The following is a 27048-nucleotide window of genomic DNA, read 5'->3' as shown; positions in this document are numbered from 1 at the left end:
GTAAGAAATATTTTTCTTTGTACATTAGGTGTAGTTTAGTCCCAATTTTGCAGCAAGAGGAGACTTTGATAAGGCAAAATCCTATGTCCAGCGCTGGTACATTGCCAGTGCTATATATTACAAATATGATTAAAAATATTATTATATATTTACGTATATTGTTAAAGAGGCAATCCAAGCAGCTTAATATATATATATATTTGTTTTAATATTTGCTGCCCTTGATTACCTACTTTGAAAGCTAATTACCTAAGCTGGCAATTTATTTGTTCTCCCAGGGTTCACTAAATGGCTACCTTTCAGTTTCAAATAGATTCTTGAGTCAGTCAGCAGCTACAATGTATTCTTATATTACTAAGGTACCATTATCTATTGCTACAGTTTGCAGCTCAAAACTGCTGGGACTATTGGCAACAAATTATCACAAAAAGGAAAGTGTTAAAAAGATCTTGCACTGTTGGAGAGGTGGGCTAAAACCAGCTATAGATATCAAAAGATGCTCAGTATATTAAAACTCATTAAAATGGCATTGAGTTGAATATTAAAATAAAAAAAGGTAGTAAGTATTATCTAATACTATAGAACTGATTTGTTTAAAAAAACACTTACACACACACAGGATATTGTACGGATTGCTCCTTAAAAGCTGCGGATGCAGAGTGAGGCAGAGCTCGCAATATGAATCTGACCATGGATCAAAGGCAAATTTGTATGATTTGTGTCATCTGCACTACATGGGAAAAGTGGTGGACCTACCATATGTGCAGGCGGTTTGGTTGCAGTTGGGCCCACCACCTTTAGGCTGTGTCCACAGAAGCACCGACAGCGCTCCTCCGCGCTGACGCTGAGGCTCGCCTGCTCAACCAGGAGCGATTGTATGGACTTGCAGGCGAGCCAACGTACGCGATCGGGAGGCGAAGCACTGATGTCATGGGGCCAATAGCCCACGAAGCGCCAATGTCATGGCGCCAACTTCATGGCCCCGTCGTGATGCTGCTTTGCTCCAATTGGGTGTTTCAGCCGACAGCGCGCTCAGATACAATTTCTGATGTTGGCTGAAAATCCCTGCGCCTCAGCACGCCTGTGGACGCTCGCGGAAGCCCCCTCTCAAGACATCCTCATTGAGGATGACGAGGCTCATCGCGGAGCATCTGCACGGCTCAGCGCTGTCGGGCCTTCTATGGACTCAGCCTTAGGGGCCCATCCTCCACGTAGCGGAGTTGGAACAGCGTTCTGCCATTTCTAAAGGCCCCCCTCTCACCACACCACCTTCCTGTGGTGTAGGGCCTTACCCAGTGGCGGCAGTAGCCCCATCTAGCTGGTCTTAACATGGAAGCTAGGACCCATCGGAAGTCGGGCCCCAACTTCTGCAATCACACCTGGGTGGGCTCTTTCCATAACCACCACCGCAAAAGGACCCACTCTACAGGTCAGGTTGTCGAGGGGGGCTTTAACTTGTACTGGACCTACCGGTGACTAGTTCCACCCCTGCATGGCAGCTTTGGACAAGGTTACTACACAACATAAACCTCTGGTTGTCCTCACTACCCTCTTGCAAGACAGGAGCAAAATGTAAACAATATTTCATATTTCAAAGGAAGATATCCAACTGATTGAAGTCAACGCAGTTTAATTATTTATCGGATAATAGTGGTTTTCATACCAATTTTACAGGTGAGATACTTTGTTAAGTAGCCTCAATGTCATGACAAAAGCTTATGCATAATAACCTCCAAAAAAGTGATGCTCTTACAAAAAAAAAAAAAAAATGATGAAATGTGGGGTTGATGTAGAAATGAGCAGTAAACTCCAAGGCAGGCAAATTGCTTGAAGATTTGCGAATTATTTTCAATGTGATTCACTAAAGGTCTTCCATCCATATTAGATTTTTCTTTTAAACAACTTATTGTGTAGGTTTGTTGATCCTCCCCTGGAAAAACAATTTGGAGCAATTTTTAGTAATTTGGACAAATGTTATGTCCAGTGCAAGCTTCTCAATTTCTTTTTTCATTTAACACTAGGACAGTTAATCAAGCTTTTTCAGGCACACCGCTATATCAATACAATTTTAGAACATGACCCCAAGTGTGACAGTAAGTTTTAACCACTTTAGTGATAGAGAGGCCTGCTGAGATGCTATGTGGTTTTTGCCCTACAACACTAAGGGCCTCATGCAGAGAGCAGCGGTGGAATTAATTGGAGAAAGTAAAAAATAGTACCTTTTTTGGCGTGATTTAATCTCCATATGCAGAAAAGTCATAAAATTGCATTTAAAATCCTGTCTGCATATGGAGAGTTTCAACCGGCGATATGAGCGCTGTTGAAACTTGTTGTAAAAAAATCGAGTTTTTTTTTTTTCTCCCCCACCGGCCGCCGAGCTCCAGCTTCTTGCCAACTTTTTTTGGAGAAGCAAAATGTTGAAAATCGCGCCATTTTTTTGGCGCCAACAGCCGCTAGATGGCGATCGTGCCTCTCTGAATACGGCAGTTTAAAAGACTGCAGAAATATAGGGTCTCGCCAACCGCGCGGCGCGTTTTTCAAACAAAATTTTTTTTTTGCGCTTTTCTCTCTTTTCCCCTCATTCGCGCCAGTTCTTTACTTTTTGATGACATATTTCGCTGCAAACTGCCGAAACACAGCTTCTCGCTGCTCTCTGCATGAGGCCCTAAATGTTGCTTTATTTTGTCACTACATTCTCCATAACCGTAAAAGTACAGTATATAGAAATGGGTGTGAGTTGAAACATATGAGTCTTAAGAATATTTCTACTATTGTAGAATTTGGAGCATTTTTGTGCAACAATTGTGAACATTTCTTATTTCTGGTAAAGGAGGAAAACAATGTAGAAAACCAATAACAATAGTAATGCAAGCCTCACATTCCTTAATACATTATAGCTGTGCAAATATAACTCCTAAGCTGTACCCACTTGCTTCATAATCAATTATATATAAAATCGTATATATATATATATATATATATATATATATATATAAAATCAGAAACAGGGCAAAGCACAAAACAAAATAAAAGGTAAAGGAAGGGTGCATACTATCCAAAAAGATACATACAAATAAAAAAGGGACAGGTAGTCCTATATGCAAAAAAAAGTGAAATATATTTATTCAACGTTTTGGTCCCCATTGGCCTTTCTCAAGAGGATATTATATATATATATATATATATATATATATATATATATATATATATATATATATATATATATATATATATATATATATATATATATGTATATATATATATATATATATATATAATATATATATGTAACAGTGTTTCTGGCCCGGCCTGACCCACCCAATCTCACATTGGCCCCTGTGGTCTAACCGGTCCCCATTACAGTGTGGTAGTGTCGGGTGGTGCACCTGTTGGCTACAGGACTCCTGAGCCTCCCGCATGATGGTGTGTGGGGAGGACCCGTCCAGACAGACAGCTGAGGTAGTGTGCTGAGTCTCACCTAGTTCCAGTGCAGCGCCTCCACCTCATCAGGGTCCCTGCGTCCGCATGGGGATGATCCTGGTGAGGAACTCCTCGGTGGTGCAACTCCCTGTGTAATCACTTGACTCTCACACACAGGGGTTTCTCTGATCAGCTCCATCTTTATTGTCACGGTGGGCATAGCTGCCCTCCACAATGGGGTATCTTTAGCCAGTCATCGTGCCCGTGCTTCCCTTTGAAAGGTATGTCTCCTTGATCAGGGATTCACTGCTCTGTGCCAGGTCCCTGGACACAGACTACTATACCAGCTACTGTAACATTATCATCCGCTAGTCTCTGAACTCTGCAAACACCTTGCAGGAACTTGAACTTTCCAGCAACTGTACTCGCCTTGAACTAACTGTTTGACACAGTGCTGTGCCTTATGTAACTTCTGAGGCTGACACACCTCTGACATCACTAACCATGGAGTCAGAGCATGTGACCAGTCCCATCCATACACAGGGCACCCCACCAGGGTGTGAGGGGAAACCTCCATGATTACTGCTGGCATGCCCACACTTACCAGGCCTTGCTGCCAGCAGGAGAGATGACTGTAGGCATTTTACATGACCGCTACATTCTCCCCCTGGTGAATCCCATCGTCCTCGCTGGGACCTAAATTTGTATACCTTTTTCCAGGAAGCACTGTAACGGAAAACATAATTAACATCACACAAATTTTCTCATAATGCAGTACAAATGAATACAGTCATCCGCCAAGCCCGCCCCGACCAGCAGCCACGGACCCGCGTAATGCGCAGTACCACCTAAAAGTAGTGATAGGGGTCCGGTTTCTTTACTTCCCTACCCCCCATATCTAGAACGGTAACAGAATAATGCCGTGGTAATCCCCTCTCAGGCCTATATGTTACCTTGTGTTTGTGGATATTTCTTCCAATTGCCCATATGCGGATTAGGTGCTCTATCCGCTCCTCGGCCTTCTTCCCCACCACATCATTCCCCTTACTGACTAAGTGCATCTCAATATTTTCCCGGAGCCACCTATCCCTGTTCTCCTCTATTTCGTCCATTAATGGCTCAGGGACATACGGGTACTCCAACCCGTGGGATGACTTGTAACGAGCCATTATAGCCCGTTCGGCCCTACTGATCCTATTCAGGTCAGCCTTACCTGCCCTCCCAGGTAGCACCCATGATAGGGGTTCGTCAGGGTCCACGGGGTCTGACAAGATGCTGGGACCCATAGGTTCTATCTCCCTATGCTCTATTTGAAGCCAGCGCTCCTGCAACTCCCTGTCCCTCTGTTCTGGGGTAAGCTCTCCCACCACCCACCAATAGTCCACTACATCCTCTCGCCGGATGAGGAACCGAGTGCGGTCCATCCAGGCCGAGTACCCTTCAAATAATGGGGCCCACCAACGGTTCTCCCGGAATCTGTTTGACCCTCCTGAGTCCCTATCATCGTCCATGGAAAATACCCCTGATGACCGCTCAGATCGCGGTACAGACCACCTAGACGACCCCGGGGCCTGTTTTACCGGCGCCGGAACTGCAGGGGGCAACCACCGGCCTACCGCAGCCGCTCTCAATTCTCCCCCTCCCCTGGAGATACCTTCCGTAGCGCCAATGCGCTGTCTTTCCCCAGTCCGTCTCCCCTCCTCTTCTGAGGGAATGTCCACTGATTCCAGGCTAGGCGGGGAACCCGGGGACCGTGTGACCGGGGTAGGGGCTTTAGCTAGGGCATGGGGTTGGGCATACGGACGGGGTAGCGATTGTCACGGGGCTGCGACCCGTTCCTGACTGTCCGTAGATATTTCAAAGGATGATACTTCACCCTCCTCAGTCCTCAGATCGCCCGTCCAGCTTCTGAGCCGTTGAGGTGATCGGGGACCTTCCCCCAATCGCCGAAGCGTCGCTGCAACTTCCCCATGGGTTCCGCCATCACCACCGGAAACGATGTCTTCCCCGGAACCGGAAGCGTCGCCATCTTGCGTGGGACCCCCATGCGGGATCTCTTCTTCCACGACGACATCCGGTTGCTCCGCCGTCGCCGCCGGAAGTGATGCCGCCACTCCACGTGCGCTCGGGGCCTGGCGCGGCCCTTCCAGCGCTTCGCCGTCTGCTGCAACCAAGTAAGTAATAGGGCTGCTTGGCTTACCCATCCGCAGGGGTATAGGCGTCTCTCTCCCATCTCCTAGATCAGGTCCTGGGATGGCGGGACTCCGTCTGCCGGCGCGCCGATCTACGGGGGACGCCCTGTTCTCAAGGCCACCACTCACCCCACGGGGTGTCGCCCTTCCGGTCTGCCTTTTTGGCTCCGCTTTTAACACCGCCAGCTCACGGAGGTCCTCGTCCGAGTAATCCCCTTTTCCTGACTTAGGGGTCTCCGAGCGGAGTGACAGTCTCTTTTCCCCGATTGCGGGGGGTGATTCAACCGCCTCGATCGCCACTGACCCAGCCGACTTGACCGGCTCCAGTCCCTTGTCTCCTGGACTCGCACGGTTGATCCATAGCGCGCCCGGTGGACTCGGCGGAGCGCCTTGCCATGTCCACCGGGGGGTCAGCAGGCTGAATTGGAATAAATGTGGGCATAGGCCACAAGTATAAAGTCCCGCAATGAGGGCAACGTGCTGCCGTGTTGACCGTGCCTCCGGTCAGCCCACATTGTATGCAGAGCCCGACCACCGTCTCGGTGTTGGCCACCCTCACTACTAGCAACCCGCTGGGTACTGAGTAGGGCTGGGTGGAGACCATCGTGCCCACAGTGGAGGAGCAGGCCATTCTTTGTACAGGAGCCACTTCCTGTACAGGTCTCTTCTTCTCAGTGGTTCCTCGCAACTGACTGGTGGAAGTTGCTGGATCCGCCACTCCCTGCTTCGGCTCCTCCCTTCTCTGACAGAGCTGGAACCCGCCCCCAGGGGTTGCAATAATGGGCGGGTCCCACAGGGGAATATCATGCCCCTTAATTAAGGCCGCACCTCTCTCAGTCCTGGTGGGCGCGGTTAGCGTTTTCGCGCCAATTTCCCCACAAGGGTGGGGGTCTTTTCCTGCGGCTAGTTCCCGCCTTCTCCTGGCAGCCGCCCTCCGTGCAAGATAACCATCCTTTTTGCACGGCTCTTCCACGGCCGGAACTACTTTTTGTAGTGGCGCCGTCTGGATATCAGTCCCTGGGCCCAGTGGGTGCATTCCCACAGGCCATAGTTGAAATTCACTCCCCCTGGTAGAAATCAGGGGAGGGTCCCATAGACTAAGCGGTTGACTCAGCACGGGGGCTGAGTGAGTCACTGTCCATGCCGGCGCAGCCATAGCTTTCGCGCCATGCCCCCCATCTGAGCGGGGCTCTGCTGTTCGCGCCATTCCCGGCCAGCTTTTTGCAAGTCCTGCACCAGCCACATTTTCTGTGACTGTCCCATGCGGTGTCCCTAGCAAGCGGGAACCGCCATTTTGGTTGACTTTTAAGCCCAAAAAGTCCATTTGTTTGTTTTCCTCGCGGGGTTCTCCCCCAATTATTACAATTTCCTCACACTCTTCAAGGGTGGCCCCTCGCTGTCCCAAACAGGATAAAAACGGGGCAGCCACAGCCTTCGCTCCGCTCCAGAGCAGACTGGTTAACGATAACTCGGTGACTGTTTGCTCTTCAGTGGGGTGCACGCCACGGGTGCCCTCCCCATCAGCCTCTGGTCGCCATTTTGGGTTCTCCGCGCCACGCGGATCCTCCATTCTTTGGATTGTCTCACTCTCGTACCAATTATCGTACATGGTGCTCCACTCTGCGGGGCAGCCACCACACCGGTACAATAAAGATTAGCTTCAGATGCACCACCACATGTGTACCTTATCTAGGTGTGACCCAGTGTTGCACTACCTCAGGCTAGGCTCACTCTCTCAGTGTCTGCTGTGACTCCTTCCTCCCAGTCTGTGCTCCCTACGGTGAGTGTCTGGAATGGGCTAGGTACTCTGGCTCTGCCATGCAGTACTTGGGGCGTCTACCTCTCTTGGTCAGCCTAGCGCAGACCCTCTCCAGGATTCCTGACCAAGTTAACAGGCTATCCCTTCTGGCATCCTACCAACTAGCACTGCCTCAAGGTGACTCGGTCAGCTATAGCCCGGCTCCAAACCCCTCACTCCTTTCAGGCCCTTAGGTTGTCCCTGCGAACTGACAATATCCCGTCAGCCCCCTGACCACACCTAGGTCCGTCCCTACGCAGCACAGAGTGGCAGCAGACACTCTCCCTGTTTCCCAGTGTGCCTAGCTAGAGCCTGTCCTGATGACAGATCTGATCTCAGCAGCTCGCCTCCAAATGTAACGGTGTTTCTGGCCCGGCCTGACCCACCCAATCTCACATTGGCCCCTGTGGTCTAACCGGTCCCCATTACAGTGTGGTAGTGTCGGGTGGTGCACCTGTTGGCTACAGGACTCCTGAGCCTCCCGCATGATGGTGTGTGGGGAGGACCCGTCCAGACAGACAGCTGAGGTAGTGTGCTGAGTCTCACCTAGTTCCAGTGCAGCGCCTCCACCTCATCAGGGTCCCTGCGTCCGCATGGGGATGATCCTGGTGAGGAACTCCTCGGTGGTGCAACTCCCTGTGTAATCACTTGACTCTCACACACAGGGGTTTCTCTGATCAGCTCCATCTTTATTGTCACGGTGGGCATCGCTGCCCTCCACAATGGGGTATCTTTAGCCAGTCATCGTGCCCGTGCTTCCCTTTGAAAGGTATGTCTCCTTGATTAGGGATTCACTGCTCTGTGCCAGGTCCCTGGACACAGACTACTATACCAGCTACTGTAACATTATCATCCGCTAGTCTCTGAACTCTGCAAACACCTTGCAGGAACTTGAACTTTCCAGCAACTGTACTCGCCTTGAACTAACTGTTTGACACAGTGCTGTGCCTTATGTAACTTCTGAGGCTGACACACCTCTGACATCACTAACCATGGAGTCAGAGCATGTGACCAGTCCCATCCATACACAGGGCACCCCACCAGGGTGTGAGGGGAAACCTCCATGATTACTGCTGGCATGCCCACACTTACCAGGCCTTGCTGCCAGCAGGAGAGATGACTGTAGGCATTTTACATGACCGCTACATATATATATATATATATATATATATATATATATAAAATTGGTGTGACCCTTGAAGAAGTCCGACCTATCAGATGAAACGCGTAGGGTTTCCTGTGCGCTCAGACCTGTGAAGGAGTCAGTTTCCCTGTGGACTCTCTGCCGTGACATCAGCTGTGCTGTCATCATGTCCTCCCGCCCACACGCTTTGTGTTGCTGCCAACTACCACGGGGCCAGAGGATCCTTCCCCTATTGCTGGACAACTGAAGGCACCGCTTTGTGACGTCAGACGCCACCCGAATGCTGAAGTAGAAGACGTGCTGTAGCTGATTGGAATCTACCTAGCTGCGTCTGAACCCAGAGTGGTTAAACTGCTTTTATTTGATGTGGAGCATGTGAGTGTATTGGAGCTCCTTGCTCGAGTATTTTATAGTAATTAAAACTGTGTTGCACTATATTTTTTCTTTTTTTCCCTACATATGCTGCCCACATCGGTTTGAGATTCCATGTGACTTTTCCACCCTGGAGAGGAAGTTTTTGCACTTTGTGTCCTCCCCCAGATTTAATGTTGAACGTTGGAATACATAATATAATGACAGTGAAAAGGTTACATCAGCATAAAGAGAACATTATAGACAAAGTTGTTTCCTTTAAACAGTTTTGTTCAATAGCAAATACATAAAGAAATGTATTATTTTAAATCATTCTTTACCTTTGACAAACTGTAAACTTCTACATTAAGGGCCGTTGTAACTGTGAAATTAAATCCCATAAAATTACAGTTTGAAAAAATACCTTTAAGTGGGACCATCAATCTGCCTTAATTATAATTTTTTATATCGATATATTACTGCGTCTGCAAAAAAATCACGTGTGCTGTGTACGCCTCACTATACTGTAATTGTGAAGCGCTTTGAGTCCACGAGAGAACAACACTATTTGAAATACATTTTTTTTAAATTATTATTATCAAAGGAACAGGGCTCTCACAAAAGGTTCAGTAAAGTAAAACATTGGGTGTAGTCTGCCTAAACACAAACTGTTATGCACAGAACAAAAAAGCAAACACTCCATAATCAAAATAAAATCAACATGTTCTTGAGAAAAGCTACATTGGAAGTTGAATCTTCATAAACCAATAAAGGTTGACTTTATTTTGTCATGGAATGTCTGCTCATGTACTGTATCCACTCTATCTATCTATCTATCTATCTATCTATCTATCTATCTATCTATCTATCTATCTATCTATCTATCTATTGACATATATTGCACACAGGCTGTGGAATGCATGTATATATACAGTTTGCATGTGATATATAAAAACAACAAAGGGATAGACACAGCTGAAATGTTGGGCATTTTGCATATTTATGGTGTGCCTATCCCTTTATCATTTTGTACAGTAACACTATATATATATATATATATATATATATATAGGATGTTACTGTACAAAATTATATTATATATATATATATATATATATATATATATATATATATATATATATATACACACACACATGCATAATATCAAATGGAAATATTACTGTGTGCTCATTTGCATGTCTTAGACAGGTCTGCAACACTGCCTTTCACCATTATCACCCAGCATACAGTGCTACCACTGCAGCAAAGGGATTCTGGGAAATTACATGCAAATGAGCACACAGTGCCCCCTTATGCTTCAAATCCATTTTGACATGGACCACTATAAGCTTATGCTTGCTGCATTGCACAGCTTTTCAGCACAGCCTGGGTCAAGATGCAAAGCCAGTAAGCCCACCCACAGACAGCTGTTTCAACCTTTTGGATCTCATCAGTGTGAGACTAGTTATACTGGATTTCCAATTTGAAGCTTGGATAGGTATCAACCACAGATTAGTTAAGTTATGGTGGGTTAAAAAAAAGTGACAAAAATCCTCCACCATAAAGCATATAGCAAATGGCAATATTACTGTATGCTCATTTGCATGTCTTAGACAGGCCTGCAACCCTGCCTTTCACCATTATCGCCTAGCATACAGTGCTCCCACTGCAGCAAGGGATTCTGGGAAATGACATGCAAATGTAACTGTATGGAAACCCAAAATACTATTGCCTATGTAAACACATTGACCTACACCCACCAAACTGGATTAAGAAAATACACATGGATATTAGTACATATTGGCACACTTGTACGATTATGTTCCTGTATATTGTTCTTCAACCTAGATATTGGTACTCATACAGAAGGATAAGGTGCCTTTGATCTTTTTGTTTGTATATTGTCCTTTACAATGTAGTCTCAAGGACCATACAAATCAATGTTACATGTATAAAATAATAATCACCATTACACATCAGAAGAGCTGACTTGTTATTTTTGTAATTATTTTCTTATATTTTCTATGACAAGTATAACGTACCCCCATTCTGGGAGAAACTATATCAGCCAATGACAACTAATGGTAAGGTAACACTACAAAGTCGTAGACATGCTGTATTACGTTTTAACTCAAGGCCCTTATCTGTAATTATTTTTAAATGACAAGAATTGGTTTAATTTGATCATTAGAACGCTGCATTGGGACATCATAAGTATATTTCTTATAATAGCAGAAATTAAATTTAAATAAGTGAGGCCAGTTTATTTGTCCCTTGCCACTTCTTAGGTTTAATTGAGCAATTAATGTGATCCACTAGGGACCATTACCAGTAATTAAATGCGGAAAGAAACTCAGACAAAATGAAGGAAATGTATCTAGGGTTTAGGACATTTATTTAAATCTTTAATGGGATATACATTGGGTTTTAATTTGTTTACCACGTTTACTCCTAGCTTAAAATAGAAAGGTAGATCTGCGACTGATCTAGAATGTTTTCCATTGTGTGCAAAGTTATCCAGTCAAACTCCCGATTTTCTAAATTGAAAATGAATATTCTATCCGGAACATTGTGTGATATAGTGCATTCTTAATGCCCCATATACTGTATATGGGGCCATTAAGAATGCAGTATGTCACACAATGTTCCCGATTGAATATTCCTTTTCAATTTAGAAAATCGGGTTTGACTGGATAAATGTGTACACAATGGAAAACACACTCTCTCTCTCTCTCTCTCTCTCTCTCTCTCTCTATATATATATATATATATATATATATAAAATTAAAAATGAGTAGACAATATCGTTCTGTGGTTAACTAAATACTTTTTTTTGTGTGAGCTTTCAAGATACACTGATCTCTTCTTCCGGTGTTGTTACAATGAATAAAGCAAGCAAGGTTTAACTTAAAAACAGTGCATCTTGGAATGTTCTGATCTGTGACTGAAACCTATCCCTCTCCCCTTTGCTGTATGCGATTTATGACTTGAAGTGTTAAATAGTCCCTGAATGTTAGTGATGTAAGAGTGTGTGTATGTGTGTGTATGTATGTATCCAAAGGTAAATTTATAAAGTACCCACAGTGTATATAATAACCATTGCAAACATTGAATAAACATAATAACAAACAACACCAAATCTTCCTTTTCACTCAGAATCTTAAAATGAAACACTTTTGCTATGACACTGTTATAATGTTTATTGCACAGTAATAAACGGCATGGCCTATTTAATGACATACATCTAGTTATATCAACACAGACACACACTACAGATATAAACACTGGACTTGTCTATTATTTCAACTCTTATTCATCCAAACTTTTTTCAATACTTTCAAGAGGTATTTGAACAAGCATAGACATATATACAGAACAGCTGCATTTCCCACATCATGTCTGCAGAATACCAGGCTATTAGTAAATGATGAATTTCAACATTTGGGGAATACAATATACGGTCTTTTAAAATGCATTTGCAGCACCAGCACACTAATAAGATCACATTTCACAACGAATTGTGGTGTCCTCTGGTGTTATATCTTATATCCCACCTATAAGCCAATTTCCAAACCCTTCAGAAACAAGTTTGAGAAACATTCAACATCATATCTGTACCAATTACCCCAATAAATCCTGCAAAATCCACGTAATGATTAAACAGCATAAAGCCATTGTTTTCTATGACAGGACACTTTAGCCAGAGAGAATACAAGGTATATTGGATTCTATAAAATAGAATATAAAGATACAATGTATAAGGAACAGTATTAGTATTATTTTAATTTGCACTTTTATCCGCTTAAGTACTGTGGGTCTGTGGAACAGCTATTCCTTATTTAATAAAATATGGTATGACTCGATTTATTGATTCATACTCTGACCTTAACCCAGTTTTAAACAGACACCCTTTTCCATCGGTAGGACACATTGCATCTCTTTTTCTTCCAATAAATAATGGGTATTTCGGGTTTCCTGTGACAAGGTTTCCCCTATCTCAGACCCTTTAATCCTTTTATCAAACTGAAGCCGACATACAAGGCAGCAGACCAAAATCCCCTAGATAAGTATGATTTATTCTTTAAAAAACAAACATTGATAGTATAATGGTTCATGTAAAAAGGATAGAAAAGATATTGCAACTTTATTTTTTAGCTAATCTGAGTACTGACAATTTGCATTGCTTTATTAAGTTATATATACGTACAACACACACACACACACACACACACACACACACACACACACACACACACACACACACACACACACACACACACACACACACACACACACACACACACACACACACACACACACACACACACACACACCGCAACTTTAAGGTAAATTATATAACCAAAATGCACTGATACACAGCACAATAAATGCTCCTGATATTGTGTGGCTTGTTTCTTTTAATGTGAAGTGTGAGGCACCTTCATTAATACAGGTCATACACAGAGAAGCAAAATGTTCAGCTATCCCACATCATTTAAATGCTTGTAAATAAATGTTGTTGCATTTGTGTAATACGCTAAGCATATTTAGACTGATATAAGTGAAGTATTCCGCTCAACATATATGAATAAAAATCGTCTGTTTGCATGTTGAATCAATTATTTATAAAAGCATATTGCACTTTTTTCTGCATGAATATAAAAATTGTTATTTTCCTCCTTTTTTTAATGCCAGAAATCAAGTTTCTGCCTCAATGATTCAATCAAAATGGGAATGATTTCAGCATAACAACATATTAATCAGGGAATATGCGACCAAGGTCACAAGTACCACTGATTATTTATATTTCTGGATTAACTGCACACTGATTTTATCTTGAACATCAGTAATGGTGTTTGTTGGGGTATATTTACTTTGAAGACAGCATGCAAGGTGCCTATCAAGGAGAACATATAGCATCTGAAGTCTATGTAAAATATTTAAGTATGTTTTGGATTCGGTCAATACTATAAAAATGAATAAAAAACTCGTGAAATGACATAACTCTGGGAATTCACTGGGGACGATGGGTATTTTACTTTATGTGTTTGAATTGAGATTAAAGTCCAGGAGATATCATGTCATCCTTGTTAAATAAAGAATTAATTTTACTGCACAAGAAAACCCGCCTGCATGCACTACAGCCAAAATTACACACACACATACATATATATATATATATATATATATATATATATATATATATATATATATATATATATATATATATATATATATATATATATATATATATATATATATATATATATATATATATATATATATATATATATATATATATATATATATATATATATATATATATATATATATATATATATATATATATATATATATATATATAAAAAGCAAAAAAAAAACATCATCCATATCATTGACTAAGGCGGTTGTCATCTCATAGCTAAACACCCATGAACCACAACAAGAGAAACGGGTCCTGAAATCTCCAAAGCAGATAAAGTGGTCGCTTATGGGTGTTTAGCAATGGATTTGACTGGTATCAATATTTATGACAGACTTTTCAGATGTGTATACCAAGAAGAGCTATGGATTGTATTCAGGCAGCAGGATACTGGACTTTCAGCACCCAGTACAGTGTCTGTGCAGAAGGGCCGGCCTGTTAAACCCTGCCCAGGGCACAGGGAGAAAGAAGCCGGTTTCGGTTGACACGTTCTGCTTCTTTGTCACGCAACTTTTTTTGTGTATTGAATAACTGCGGCATTTAACAGCCTTTCAAATCGAAATCACAAACTATTGTCTTTGTCCATTACACAGTGTGGAATAAAACAAGACATTTAAGTGGATTTAGAGCTTTCGAGGTGGATTAGGATCTTAATAATTGTGTTAATTGCCCATGGTTGGTATGAGATGACCAAAATAACCTTGTCCATGATTTGTGACATCACACATATGACACCCTGAGAGCACCTGAGTCCTTTGCAGGATAGACACCAGTTAAAGACCTCAAAGTGACAAGGCATGTCTGTACATGAAAATTAAATAAACCAATGTGAATGTAAGTTTCGGGGGAGGCTGGTAAGCAGACACCACTAAGTTTCAATGCAGTTTGCTTCTGATTGGTCTCCATAAAATCTAATGTCCCACGTCTTCAATATTAAATGTAATGAACCCCAGTGACAGACGAGAGTCTTCTGGTTTCAGAGGGAAGGCAGCCGAAGTGTCTGCGTTAATTAATGTTCAGACTGACTCAATTGTATCGAGAGGTACATTTCCTTGTTAGTTTATTTATCTTTGTAGCTGTACAAACAATACTGCCTGTAACCAAATACAATTATTTGAACGTATGTTGAGGTAGAAGGTGTTTTCTGATAAGCACACAGATATAGTAAATATTGGATGATAAACTCGATATAACGTTACAATGCCCCCCCCCCTTTATGGATAGCGGTTTTTACATTCCCCATGATCATATAATAATGATACATAAATATACATATAAAAATATTATTTGGGAGCACATTTACAAGTCTTAGAAAGGTCTGTAGCCCTGCTTTTCGCCATCATCACCTAGCATGTAGTGCTTCCACTGCAGCAAGGGATTCCACTGTATGCTATGTGATAATGGTGAAAAGCAGGGTTACAGACCTGTCTAAGACATGTAAATGTGCTCACAAGTAATATTTTTATATGCTTTAAGCTATATGGTGGAGGGTTTTTAGTCACCTTTTCATCCACATAACCTAAATAATGTATATACACACATTACTTAGGTTATGGTGGGTGAAAAGGTGACTAAAAAGTATAGCATATAGGATATAAAAATATTACTTGTGAGCACATTTACATGTCTTAGACAGGTCTTTAACCCTGCTTTTCACCATTATCACCTAGCATACAGTGGAATCCCTTGCTGCAGTGGAAGCACTATATGCTAGGTGATGAAGGCGAAAAGCAGGGCTACAGACCTTTCTAAGACTTGTAAATGTGCTCACAAATAATATTTTTATATGTATATAAAATGTATAAATAGTTTTATCAATACATATATATCAATATATATATAACTATATATTGATAACCTCATCATCAGAGGACAATACTATTTAGCTGGAGGAAATTGGTATAAGATTATGTTAAACCAGGATGTTACTGTAGTTGGATGTATTATACATTTATAATATGCTGCTATGGGGCCTTTCAATGCACTGTAATGTGCCCCAGGCCCCTCTTGTAGCAGAGGTGCTGGCACTTTTCACCATAGCCAACATTTAATTTGAGACAAATATACAACTTTATTTTCACTTTGATCCAATGTGTTAATGTATCTTGGTGTACCAACCCCCCTCCCCCCCCACACACTATTAAATGTTTAATCATTTCTTTGCACGATTTTGTATGTAGCATTAAGGATCTTTGTGTGTGTTTTTTTTCAGTTGGTGTATATATTTAGATTCAAGCTTGCACCCTCTCTTTCTCTGAACTTTTCAATTATTGTACAAATAGAGCAGGTCTTTCCCCCGGGCCCGTTGTATCTTGCAGTTGCATTCAAATGAAAGCTCTCATCACACAACATTTCACACCGATTTCTACTTTGATGCATTAAAAAGATTTGTAACCATTCATATTGTTTTTGTTGGAGACCCGAGTCAAATTGAAGAATGAAAACTGCAGAGTTTTCAAAGCTGTAGTGATCAGTATCAGGACCAGGCATAGTAGGTGGAGTCTACCTGTACGCTCACTGGCCTAGAGGAAAATACATAGTATGCACATTATGTAACTGCATGACACATTCCTCAACTAAGTATCTGCAAGGTCCGTGCCAACATATAGAAATCAAGCATCAGAGTAAAAGACATACAAGCGGTAGTCCTAACATCACCTGCAGAGGCCATGGATGTTATTAAAAAGTGACAATTACTTAAAAAAATATTTAGTAATGCCCACTAATAAAAAAAAAGAAGAAGATGAAATGATAACTATTAGATCAGAATCATTTACAGTATTTATCTTTACCTTGTGATTTTACTTTGTAATTGTGAATTAAAATATATGGAAGCGAATATATTCAATCCACATTTCGTTTCTGTAGACTAATATTTTGTAGAAAAATTGCCTGGCAAGAGACGTAAGATTTTTGTACATTTCGAGGTCCAGTATCCAAACTTGTATCCAGACCTTCTACACAACGTTAATTATCGCCTAATTACAATGTTGTTCACGACACTTAGTCATATATATATGATTCCAGTCTACAAAATACTCTCTAATAGTGTATAACGATTCAGGACTTCAAGATAATACTTTTAGAGGAACAAGTTTGTTTAATACAGCATCCATTACATATCATGCTTGCCCCATAAAAGGTTCCTGCAGCAACCAAATTGCTTAACCATGACATGAATCTATAAATAATTCACGTTTTTCTCCAAATCCCAGGTCCCTAATGTTCTATAGAACTACATGTGTAAAATAATGTATTTTGCTTTATTAGGAGTATCATAACCATGCAAAGTAACCAGTTCTCGTAAGGACCAATATCTTTTCAATACTTCTGCCTAACAATAATGGTATTATTATTATGATCAGAGATCACTATGTGATTTGGAAGCCTGGTCTCTGTTGAAAAGAAGAGTTGTTCTAGACACATATTTGAATAATAATTATTTTCAGGTTCTCCTGAAAAGAAAATCGTTCAAAGCACATATCCAAAGGATGAACACTGGGCAATGGGAACAACAACATCATTTTTTTAATACCCAAATTAAATCAAACAATACGCATCTTACACATGTAGCTAGCCTATTAATTTTGACATAACCTGAGGATGAGATGCATTGTAAACGATGCCCGTATGTCTCTCACATATAATGCATTGACTCAAAGCCAAATCTGAAAATACTACAGATCTGCAGAAAGTTGATGAACAAGTCCCCTGCTGAATCATTGGAGAGACAAAACATTGTGTCTGGCTATCTAGTTGCCAATAGTGATACACTGTATAGCCCCCAGCATGTTGCAGAAACAGCATCATTGTAACTAATTGATTTGAAAAGCAGCATTTCATGTTCCCTTTGTTTATGAAACTGACCATTCTGCCCTATATCACACTCACTCACTTTTATCACACTCACTCACTTTTATCACACTCACTCACTTTTATCACACTCGCTCACTTTTATCAACTCATTCGCTGGAAAAAATATGACTCCAGATTAACCATGACAAGTGTCATAAAATGCCTTTCCTCTCACACAGGCAAGTCATTTTCACTATGGGACTATTCACTATTACTCCTGTTGTTTGCTAACTCGCGATAAATGAACCTTAAAAGGGACATACTGTACCTGTATCTATATATTGTACGCTTGTAATTGTAATGTATATATGTGTTATTATTTATTTATTATAAGGCAACAAAAAAGACTCGTGTACAGCACCACCACACGTAAAAGAAACGGCAAACACGTATTTGCACACAGGGAATTATGATACATTACAGGAATAAGCACATCAAGCATAACAACAGGAGTTACTGCCCAATGTAGTACATGTAGTTATAGGGGATGGTCAAAATAGTGTGTGCTTCAACCGCTTGGCTACATGTGGGCCTGTAATGGGTTAAACAGGTGCCAAGAAGAGGACTTTGCACAATGCTTAGGGATCAGTCACAAATAAAACAATAGTCCACTATTGAAGGCTCAGTCCTGCCGAGCGAGTCATACTGTACATACACAATCGTGTGTGCAAGCTGCATTTGATTTCCTATTTTCATCCGGACCCTATTCCTTGTTGTAAGGTAATGTAATACTTTCAAGTTTTGCTAAAATAATAACTACAGTGAATATGTTTTTGGGTGGGCCTGAGAGAAATTGCCATTTTCTAAAAAAACAAACAAAAAAAACACTAGATCACCTCAACTTTGTCATTTCTCCCGAATATTTTCTTCAGGTGTGTATGATCCCCTAGATCAGGGGTGCTCAACCCCAGTCCTTACGCCACCTCTCCCCCCCAACAGGTCAGGTTGTAAGGTTATCCCAGCTTGGGCACAGGTGGCTCAATAATCAGTTTCTGCTTCAGCACAGGTGGCTCAATCAGAGACCCGACTGAAGCTGGGATATCCTGAAAACCTGACCTGTTGAGGGGGGAGGTGGCTTAAGGACTGGAGTTGAGCACCCTGCACTATATAGTATGCAGCGAAGTCAATATGTATTTGTATATACTCTGCTTTTGTACATTCGTGAATGTAACTTTTAGCAATGTGACTTAAGCTTCCAGACCTAATTTTGCAAATCTGATGCCTGAATGATAAAACGAATCTAAACATTGTTACGTTTTACTTTTCAATTGCCTAAAGAAGGGGCGCTCATTTTCAACTCTAGTCCCAACCCACCCTGGTTACAGGTCAGGTTTTCAGGATATCCCTGCTTCAGCACAGGTGGCTCAGTCATCAGAGTCTCAGTTGAAGCTGGGATATCCTAAAAACCTGCACTGTGGGGGAATTGGAAGGGGGGGGGGACGACTCGAGTTGAGCACCCCTGGCATACAGGATTCAATTCGGGGTAGATAACAACCTCTGCAGGAAATAATTATTTCATATTCATTTACACACGTCCAATGGCCAGAGCCACTAACTTCAAGCAAAATCAACATGATTGTCTGTCAATACTTGTCCCACTTGGATAATGTGCAGTGATAACATATTTGCAAACAGTGTCATGGAGGCTAACTCAGGCTTTGGGATGAGCACACAAATAAGCACATAACAATAACATTGATTTGTTTTCCCCCTCGGCACTTCGTTAGTTTGGCACTTGCTGCCAACCCTTGCCCATAGCTGATTCGTGTGCTGTGCTAGAAGTCAGAAGAAATTCCCTTGGTGTCTAGCTAGAGATGCTGTGCTAAGAAGACTGAAGTCCACAGACATACTCAGTATAAATGAAAGAAGAGACTTATTCCAAGTACGGTTCTATGTATTCTGATAATACAATATAGTAGTAAGATAGTAAGGTTGCTAGTGTTACTTATTATCTTCACAACTGAATATTAACATGTTGGAAACATTATATTATTAGACGCGTTCATCTATTTAAAGCACACACACATGACCAAAGGATTTTCATGTTTACATATCTCACTTTTGTGAATTGAGTGCATTCAAGCACTGAGTAAAATGATACAATGTGCAGAGATTAATGTGGATTTATTTGTACCTGAACATAAAATGCATCTATTTGGTATTCATGGGCCCCAAAACCGACTTCCTCTTCACACTAAACACTTATATGCTCTATATGCATATAATAGGATAAAGACACCAATACCTTTCAATATCTGTGAAAAATAACAAATAGGTGTGCAATTAAACTGAAAAATAAATAAAGTATGTACACTTAATTTCCCGCAAGAGAAAAAAAAAGGCCCAAAGAAGTCCAAGATATTAGTATAAATTCAAATAAATGAATGAGTCCAAAATATTATTAAATATCTATTCCCAAATATTAGTCCAGAAATGGGCTCTATGCTTTTAAATAAAGCCATCCCAACTAAGGGCTGTTTTACTTAAAATACTTCATTAACATGGATCATACAGTATTAACACAAACAGGCACTTGTCACTCACACTCCATCTCAAAACACAAAAAGAGAAATGATCACCAAAGAGGAAGAGTTGTTTGTAGAGTCTGTTATTAGAGCTTAATGAGGACTGGAGCCACATATAATTACAATACTATGCTGCAACATTGCTGCATCTCTGGGAAGAGGAAATTCAATCTGCATTTGAACAATGATGACAATTATTTTAAGCAGAAACAAAACAACTATATTTAAAAAAAAAAAAAGCCCCTTTCAGTTAGTTTGCTGCAGTTATTTTTTACCTGTTGGGTAATTTGCAGGTGTCCTGTTTACACTTCTCAGTCATACCAAAGTGTGAGAATAACCCACTGTGCCACGTCCTGTGACCCCGCCCCGCACACCTTTTCCTGGGGCAGGCCCCGCCCCCGGGTGCTGATTGGTTGGGGCTTTGGTTATAGAAAGCTGCGGGCTGGTGACTGACAGCAGAGTGAAGCAGCACTAGTTCCCCTCACAGCCGCCTGCACATTGTGACCAGGAGGAGGGAGCCAGGCTGAGCAGCAGCAGCAGCTGGGACCCGCCAGTGACTGCCTGCAAATCCCCCCCCCCCCAGCTGCAGCAACCCCTCTATCTCCTCATAGCCCCATCTCCAGAGATGAGCAGCCCTGATGCTGGGTACGCCAGTGACGACCAGACCCAGGGAAGGTGCTCAGTGCCAATCATGATGCCGGGGCTGGGTCACTGCCAGTGGGCTGAGTCTCTGAGCCCCGTGGGAGAGGGAAAGGTGAAGAGTGAAGCGGGATCCGCCAACCCCAGCAGCAGAGGGAAAGCGGAGGCTCGGATCCGCCGCCCTATGAACGCGTTCATGGTCTGGGCCAAGGACGAGCGCAAGAGACTGGCCCAGCAGAACCCGGACCTGCACAACGCGGAGCTCAGCAAGATGCTAGGTAAGGGCTCAGAGGCCATGCATGTGAATGCATTAGTAGTCTCTGATAATTATCTAGTAACATTATGAATTGTTATGAACTAATATGGCACTTTTATTTGATTTGATATTGTTGGGGGTAAGGTTTAATTTTGTTTCATATATATATATATATATATATATATATATATATATATATATATATATATATACTCGACTTTCGACCCCAGAGAGGGGTCATTTTCAAGGGGATGTGTACACACATATATATATATATATACACACACACCAACACCCCAATTATGTTTTGCACAACAGGAACTTATACCATACCCCAGTTAATTAGGCAAGACCTTACCCAATGTATTACCAATGTATTTCTCATATTCACTGGTTAATATCTGAGCATGCATGGAGAAACCGATGCTTTATTAGTTTATATTTTCATACATAACAGAAGTTATAAATATATATATATATATATATATATATATATATATATATATATCTATCGCGATTTTTAGTGTACAATGTGGAGTTTTGATTTCTATATGCTTTCGTACCAATAATACTGTTGTTATTATTATTATAATTATTATTATTGTCATTTTATTAAATATTTATTGTTTACACAATTATGTGCTTATTTGCTAAAAGTCCTAACTTTTACATGGAGATTTATACCTTCTAAATACTGATAAACCTTTTATTAAATCTGCAACATTGGTTTAAAACGGACCCAAATATAATGCACCAGCAACAAGTAAGATGATCCTACTGGTTTGGAGTGTTTTTCCTTAGTAAATTTGGTGCATTTTTGTGAACTCGTTGTGCAGCTGAGAGTCTGATTAATTTAACCTGGTGTATCAAATTTTCCCCCAATAGTGGTTACAGATGGCTGGAAATCTGTCTTTTTCACTGAGCTTTGAGGCTACTAAAACTATCCAGTATGTTTTTTTTTTAATGTCTTGGAAAAGGGAAAGGTAGAAATGAACAGTGTTAATATTACAATGTACTATACTAATGCATAATACAATCTTACTAATATATTGGATATGCATGTGATGCAGCAATATTATTTTAAGAGTTTAGACTGCTATGAAGAATATTACAGTTGTATGGTGCATTGTCAGAAAGTTGTTAACATTATGTGCAGTGTCTTGCTAAAATGCTAATAGTATTTGTGTGTCTTTTTTTCTGCTCTGCAGGCAAATCCTGGAAATCCCTGGCTCTGGCAGAGAAGCGCCCGTTTGTGGAAGAAGCGGAGAAGCTGAGAGTGCAGCACATGCAGGATCACCCCAACTACAAGTACAGACCCAGGAGAAGGAAGCAAGTCAAGAGGATGAAGAGAGCGGAGAACGGCTACATCCACCTCTCGGAGCAGTCAGATCCTGCGGTGATGGGCAGCGATGGGAGGATGTGTCTGGAGAGCTTCAGCCTTGGGTATCCTGATCAAACCTATCACCACAGTCAGCTCTCCCAGAGCGGTCACTACAGGGATCACCAGGCATTGGGACACTACTACAAAAGCTACAGTTTGCCAACTCCTCAGACATCACCGATGGACATGGCTGAGGCTAATTCTGTGTTTTTCACGTCTCCTGTGCATGAAGAGTGCCAGATGATGCCTTACAGCTACAATGCCACCTATTCTCACCAAGAAAGCAGTGCCAGTTCTATGCTAGGCAGGCAGGTACCACAGACTGAACAAGTGGGTCAAGGGAGCCCTGCTCAAAGTATGATGGGATGTCACTCCTCTCAACAGATGTACTATGGCCAGGTGTGTTTACCCAGCAGTACCAGACATCCCCAAGTAGCACAAGCCAGGAAGCCCTCCCCACCACCCGAGTCTCACCAGATGCCACTCACCACCAGTAGCGTTGATCAAATTCAACACGGTCATTTAATGAGTGATGTTGAAAGGACTGAATTTGACCAATACCTCATGTACCTCGCCAAATCTGATATGGAACTGAATTGTAATGCAGAAGAAAGCAACATAGCCAACACAGGAAGCCTGCAGTCATCATTAATCTCCGAAGCAAATAATGTCTGTTATTATAATTATTGTAGTGTATGAAAGGCTACCACCATTAACATAGACAGAACTAAATCCAATAAACAATATGGTATTTTAATTCGGCAATTTCTATGGGTTGTTTGACATGTGTAAGTTATTTAAATTGCAGGTCTGCTGGCAGCTCAAATTCTCATTAGATCGTTGTATTAAGTGTAATGTCATTTGGGTGAATTGTTGGATATTACTTTTTAACTTTGTAAATATATTATGCAGTGTCTTGCACTTTTTAAAAAACAAAAATAAATGAGTTAATTTGAATATCTTTATTTCCAATCATTTCTGTTAAAGGCTGTGGCATATTCAGTTAATGAGTCCCTACAGAACATGACAAATAATCTAATATTTAATGTTTTTTGACGGTGACTGAATTTATCATGGATACATTTAGATCACCATTGCCCAGCTGAATCATCAGTTCTTTAAAAGTGCAACCATTCATTCAGCCATCTCTTCAGTCAAAATCAGCTGTTGTACTGATAGCATTTCATCCTTACACCAGTGCTAATTTGTAAATAAACTAGGAAAAGAAACCGTCCCATTAACACACACATCTATTTGTACTTACTGGCACTCCACACTAGGGGTGGTGCTATGTAGCAAAGTCCAGAGGCTCCAAACTGGGGCAAGAAAGTTTATTAAAAGAAGAAAAATCACACTGAAGAGTTATTTTCTTTTGTAATACACCTGGTGCTATTTTTCGAAGCATATTTCTCTATATTTCGTTGGTATTGGGTAAAACCAGTGGAAAAAAATTGCCCCAGGTATATGAAGGGGAAAACTGTCACTGTTGCATATGATTCTATTCTTTTGATAAATATTGTGCTGCGCTGGTCTTGATCAAGCTTTGGAGCTGGAATCTTTGTTAAATAGACCCAAATAAGATAATCACTTTGCTGCTGCTACTGTAATTAAACATTGCGTGGAGAATGCATGTAACAGACATATACAGTAGAGTACAACATTTTGTCAAAAGTCACTACATATATTCTGTGATTTGACTGAAAAAAAATCCTCATAGATCCCACTTCAGAAGTAAAATACACCTTCTCTTCACTGTTATTTTACATCCGTATAATCTGCAGTTCCTACATCACCCCCCCCCCCCCCCCCACTCTTCCACATGCCACATTTAAGACCATCAAACGCAAATTCTCAAGCAAAATTGATAACACGGGCGTCTACCCTTAGGCAGAATCACAAGAGGATTAATTTGTTCACTTAATGTGTCTTCCAGCCTTAAAACAAATCCAATTTCAAAGTGATTTAACACCACATGTAGCAGCTCCAGGATGATATCGGGTAAATCAGAAGGCTCCTAAGTGCCCTGTTATATGGCCATTTACCCGGATACTCACTCACAGCAGACAGTCCCATTGCATAGTTCCCTATCACTGAAAAACTACAATCCCGGGGATTACAAGGAATAACTACCGGTATATACATAAAGAGGGAAGCACGTTTCTCTAGGTAAACGTCCACTTCTTATATATCGATTAATTCCAAATAGTTACTGTTTTGTGACCCGTAGGGTCGTAAGTGATTGATGTAAACGGATACATTGAAAGAGTACATCAGTACATTGGCCAGCAATACGTCTGCCCCTGTCTATCTAAGTAATTCACAGTAGGGGTCATTTATCAGTCTGCCATGTGAACAACTGGTACATTATTGGTGAAAAATAACCGCAACATTGCTATCAAAGACAGCAGTTTGGTGCTCTTTGTTTTTCATTAGCATTGCCCCCATCTTTAAAACTGGGATACTTGGAGTAATAGCCCCCAGGTTATGTATTAAATACTCCCAGGCGGTCCCGTTTGGGGAAATAAATGTCAGTGTCTCAGTTTTACAGCAGAGTAAGTTTACAACACAGATCATACTTTTATCTTTTCTATTGCAAACCAGCCGGGGGCATCAGCCTTATTCTTTTTCCATATATGACATTTTGCTGAATGGTTTGTCAGTTTTCCCGATGGAGCAACAGCATAACACTATTCAAATGTGATAAAAATCCCATGAAATGTAATAGGGTGTTTTATTACACCAGTTTGCAGCAAGAAGACCCGAACACATACTCCCGAAATGGCACAGTTGAAAACAATGGGTTTATTTATTTGACACATCTCTGTCAAATCAAAGGTGGGAAAACAGATCTGTGTCCAATTAGAAAGTTGACTAACGTTTTTATATTTGACCATGGCAAGGGGGGGGGGGGAGGTCTTCAAACGTCTATTCGTGGGAACTACTGTACAATTTAAAAAGATACAGAACACCTACAAGCTCATATTGAACCCCCAAAATACCCACAACATATATATAAGCATATAAGTTTCACAGAGGAGTGCTACTGAGCATGGCAATATATATATATATTTAAAACCAGAGACATAACATAAAACACAGACAAAGCTCAGTGCACATCAAGAAAAACTTATATACGGTACAGTGCCTAAATATACATGTATAAATAACTAATAAATAAAATGGTCTTTTAGTTGAACATTTTGGCCAATTGTTGTAAGCCCCTGAGCCAACTGCACTGCAATTTAAAAAGAATCAGCTCCTCTGGTCCTGTTGATAAGTATTTTTTATATTACTTTGGGGAGGAGGAAAGACAAGGGGGAAATGCGCAAGTTTCAAAGTGTGCACACCTGGTCAGACACAGAAGTGCCAGGAAGCATGTGCACTTATTAACATGAATATTCCACCAATCAGCCATACAATATAAGCAGTGTTTATATGGACCAAGTAGACATAATTTGATGAACATATGATGCTGGCATGTAACAAATCCCAACTATTTTGCCTCTTTTGTACACGAAGCGAACCTACTATATGCTGTAGGTCTGTATGGAAAGAGATGCATTATTATAATTCTCTCTTCAAAAAATACTAATTCTGGAGGGAGGAAACCCATGTCACCTCAACACAGAACCCAGCTAATGCACAATGTGCATGCATGTGAGATGTCTCAAAATTGAATGAAATGGCCACCTTGCCATGCCTCTTTTACTGGTTATACTTGTTTTTAATTGATTGTAGCAGAGTATTTCTTTTTAATAGAACAGCAAAAACATGTGTATGTTGTGCTCTACAACGTTATCAAGGGAATACAGTTATTGTTCATAGATTGGGTGGCAGCTACCCACAGAGAGTATCAGCAGTTTTTGGTTGTTTTCCAAGGTGTTGTCACCTTATTTTACCGTGTCTGATTTACTTTAAGGTTTCTTGTTATTGCAGTTTAGAAACAAATTTGATCTTGCACACATCCTGTTTAAAATGTCATTCTCTCCTCTGCTACACAAAGATAAAGGGGCCGATGCAGTAACTTGCGATATGTGTGTGTCGGCAGCGCGCTTAAATCTCCTGTGTTTGGCGGGAATTTGCCGCTAAATGCAGTAAATAGCGATTGTGAGATACAATGGTGAGTTGCACATGTTGCGAGTTCCTGCAGTCAGTGGCGGGTGACTGCATGTATCCGTATTTCACTTGAATGTGGCGTCAACCTCTGCACATAAATAAAAAAATCCTCCTTCTTGCTTAAAGCATTCAGTTACTCACCGTAGTGACTGTCTTGCTGTTACTGAC

At 41.3% G+C, this 27048-nt stretch overlaps 1 protein-coding gene across 1 annotated transcript; it reads left to right on the top strand.

Annotated features, from left to right (window-relative positions):
• Nucleotides 1–20958: 20958 nt before the first annotated feature.
• Nucleotides 20959–23635, top strand: SOX17 (SRY-box transcription factor 17). The gene is made up of 2 exons (XM_075589031.1): nt 20959–21405; nt 22592–23635. Exons 1-2 carry the CDS (start codon nt 21114–21116, stop codon nt 23461–23463), a joined length of 1164 nt encoding a protein of 387 aa, XP_075445146.1. The 5' UTR covers nt 20959–21113; the 3' UTR covers nt 23464–23635.
• The last annotated feature ends 3413 nt before the right edge of the window (nt 23636–27048 follow it).

The sequence above is a fragment of the Ascaphus truei genome, chromosome 2, assembly GCF_040206685.1.
Source record: "Ascaphus truei isolate aAscTru1 chromosome 2, aAscTru1.hap1, whole genome shotgun sequence".
NCBI classification, from domain to species: domain Eukaryota; kingdom Metazoa; phylum Chordata; class Amphibia; order Anura; family Ascaphidae; genus Ascaphus; species Ascaphus truei.
This window is presented reverse-complemented; position numbering and strand designations above follow the sequence as displayed.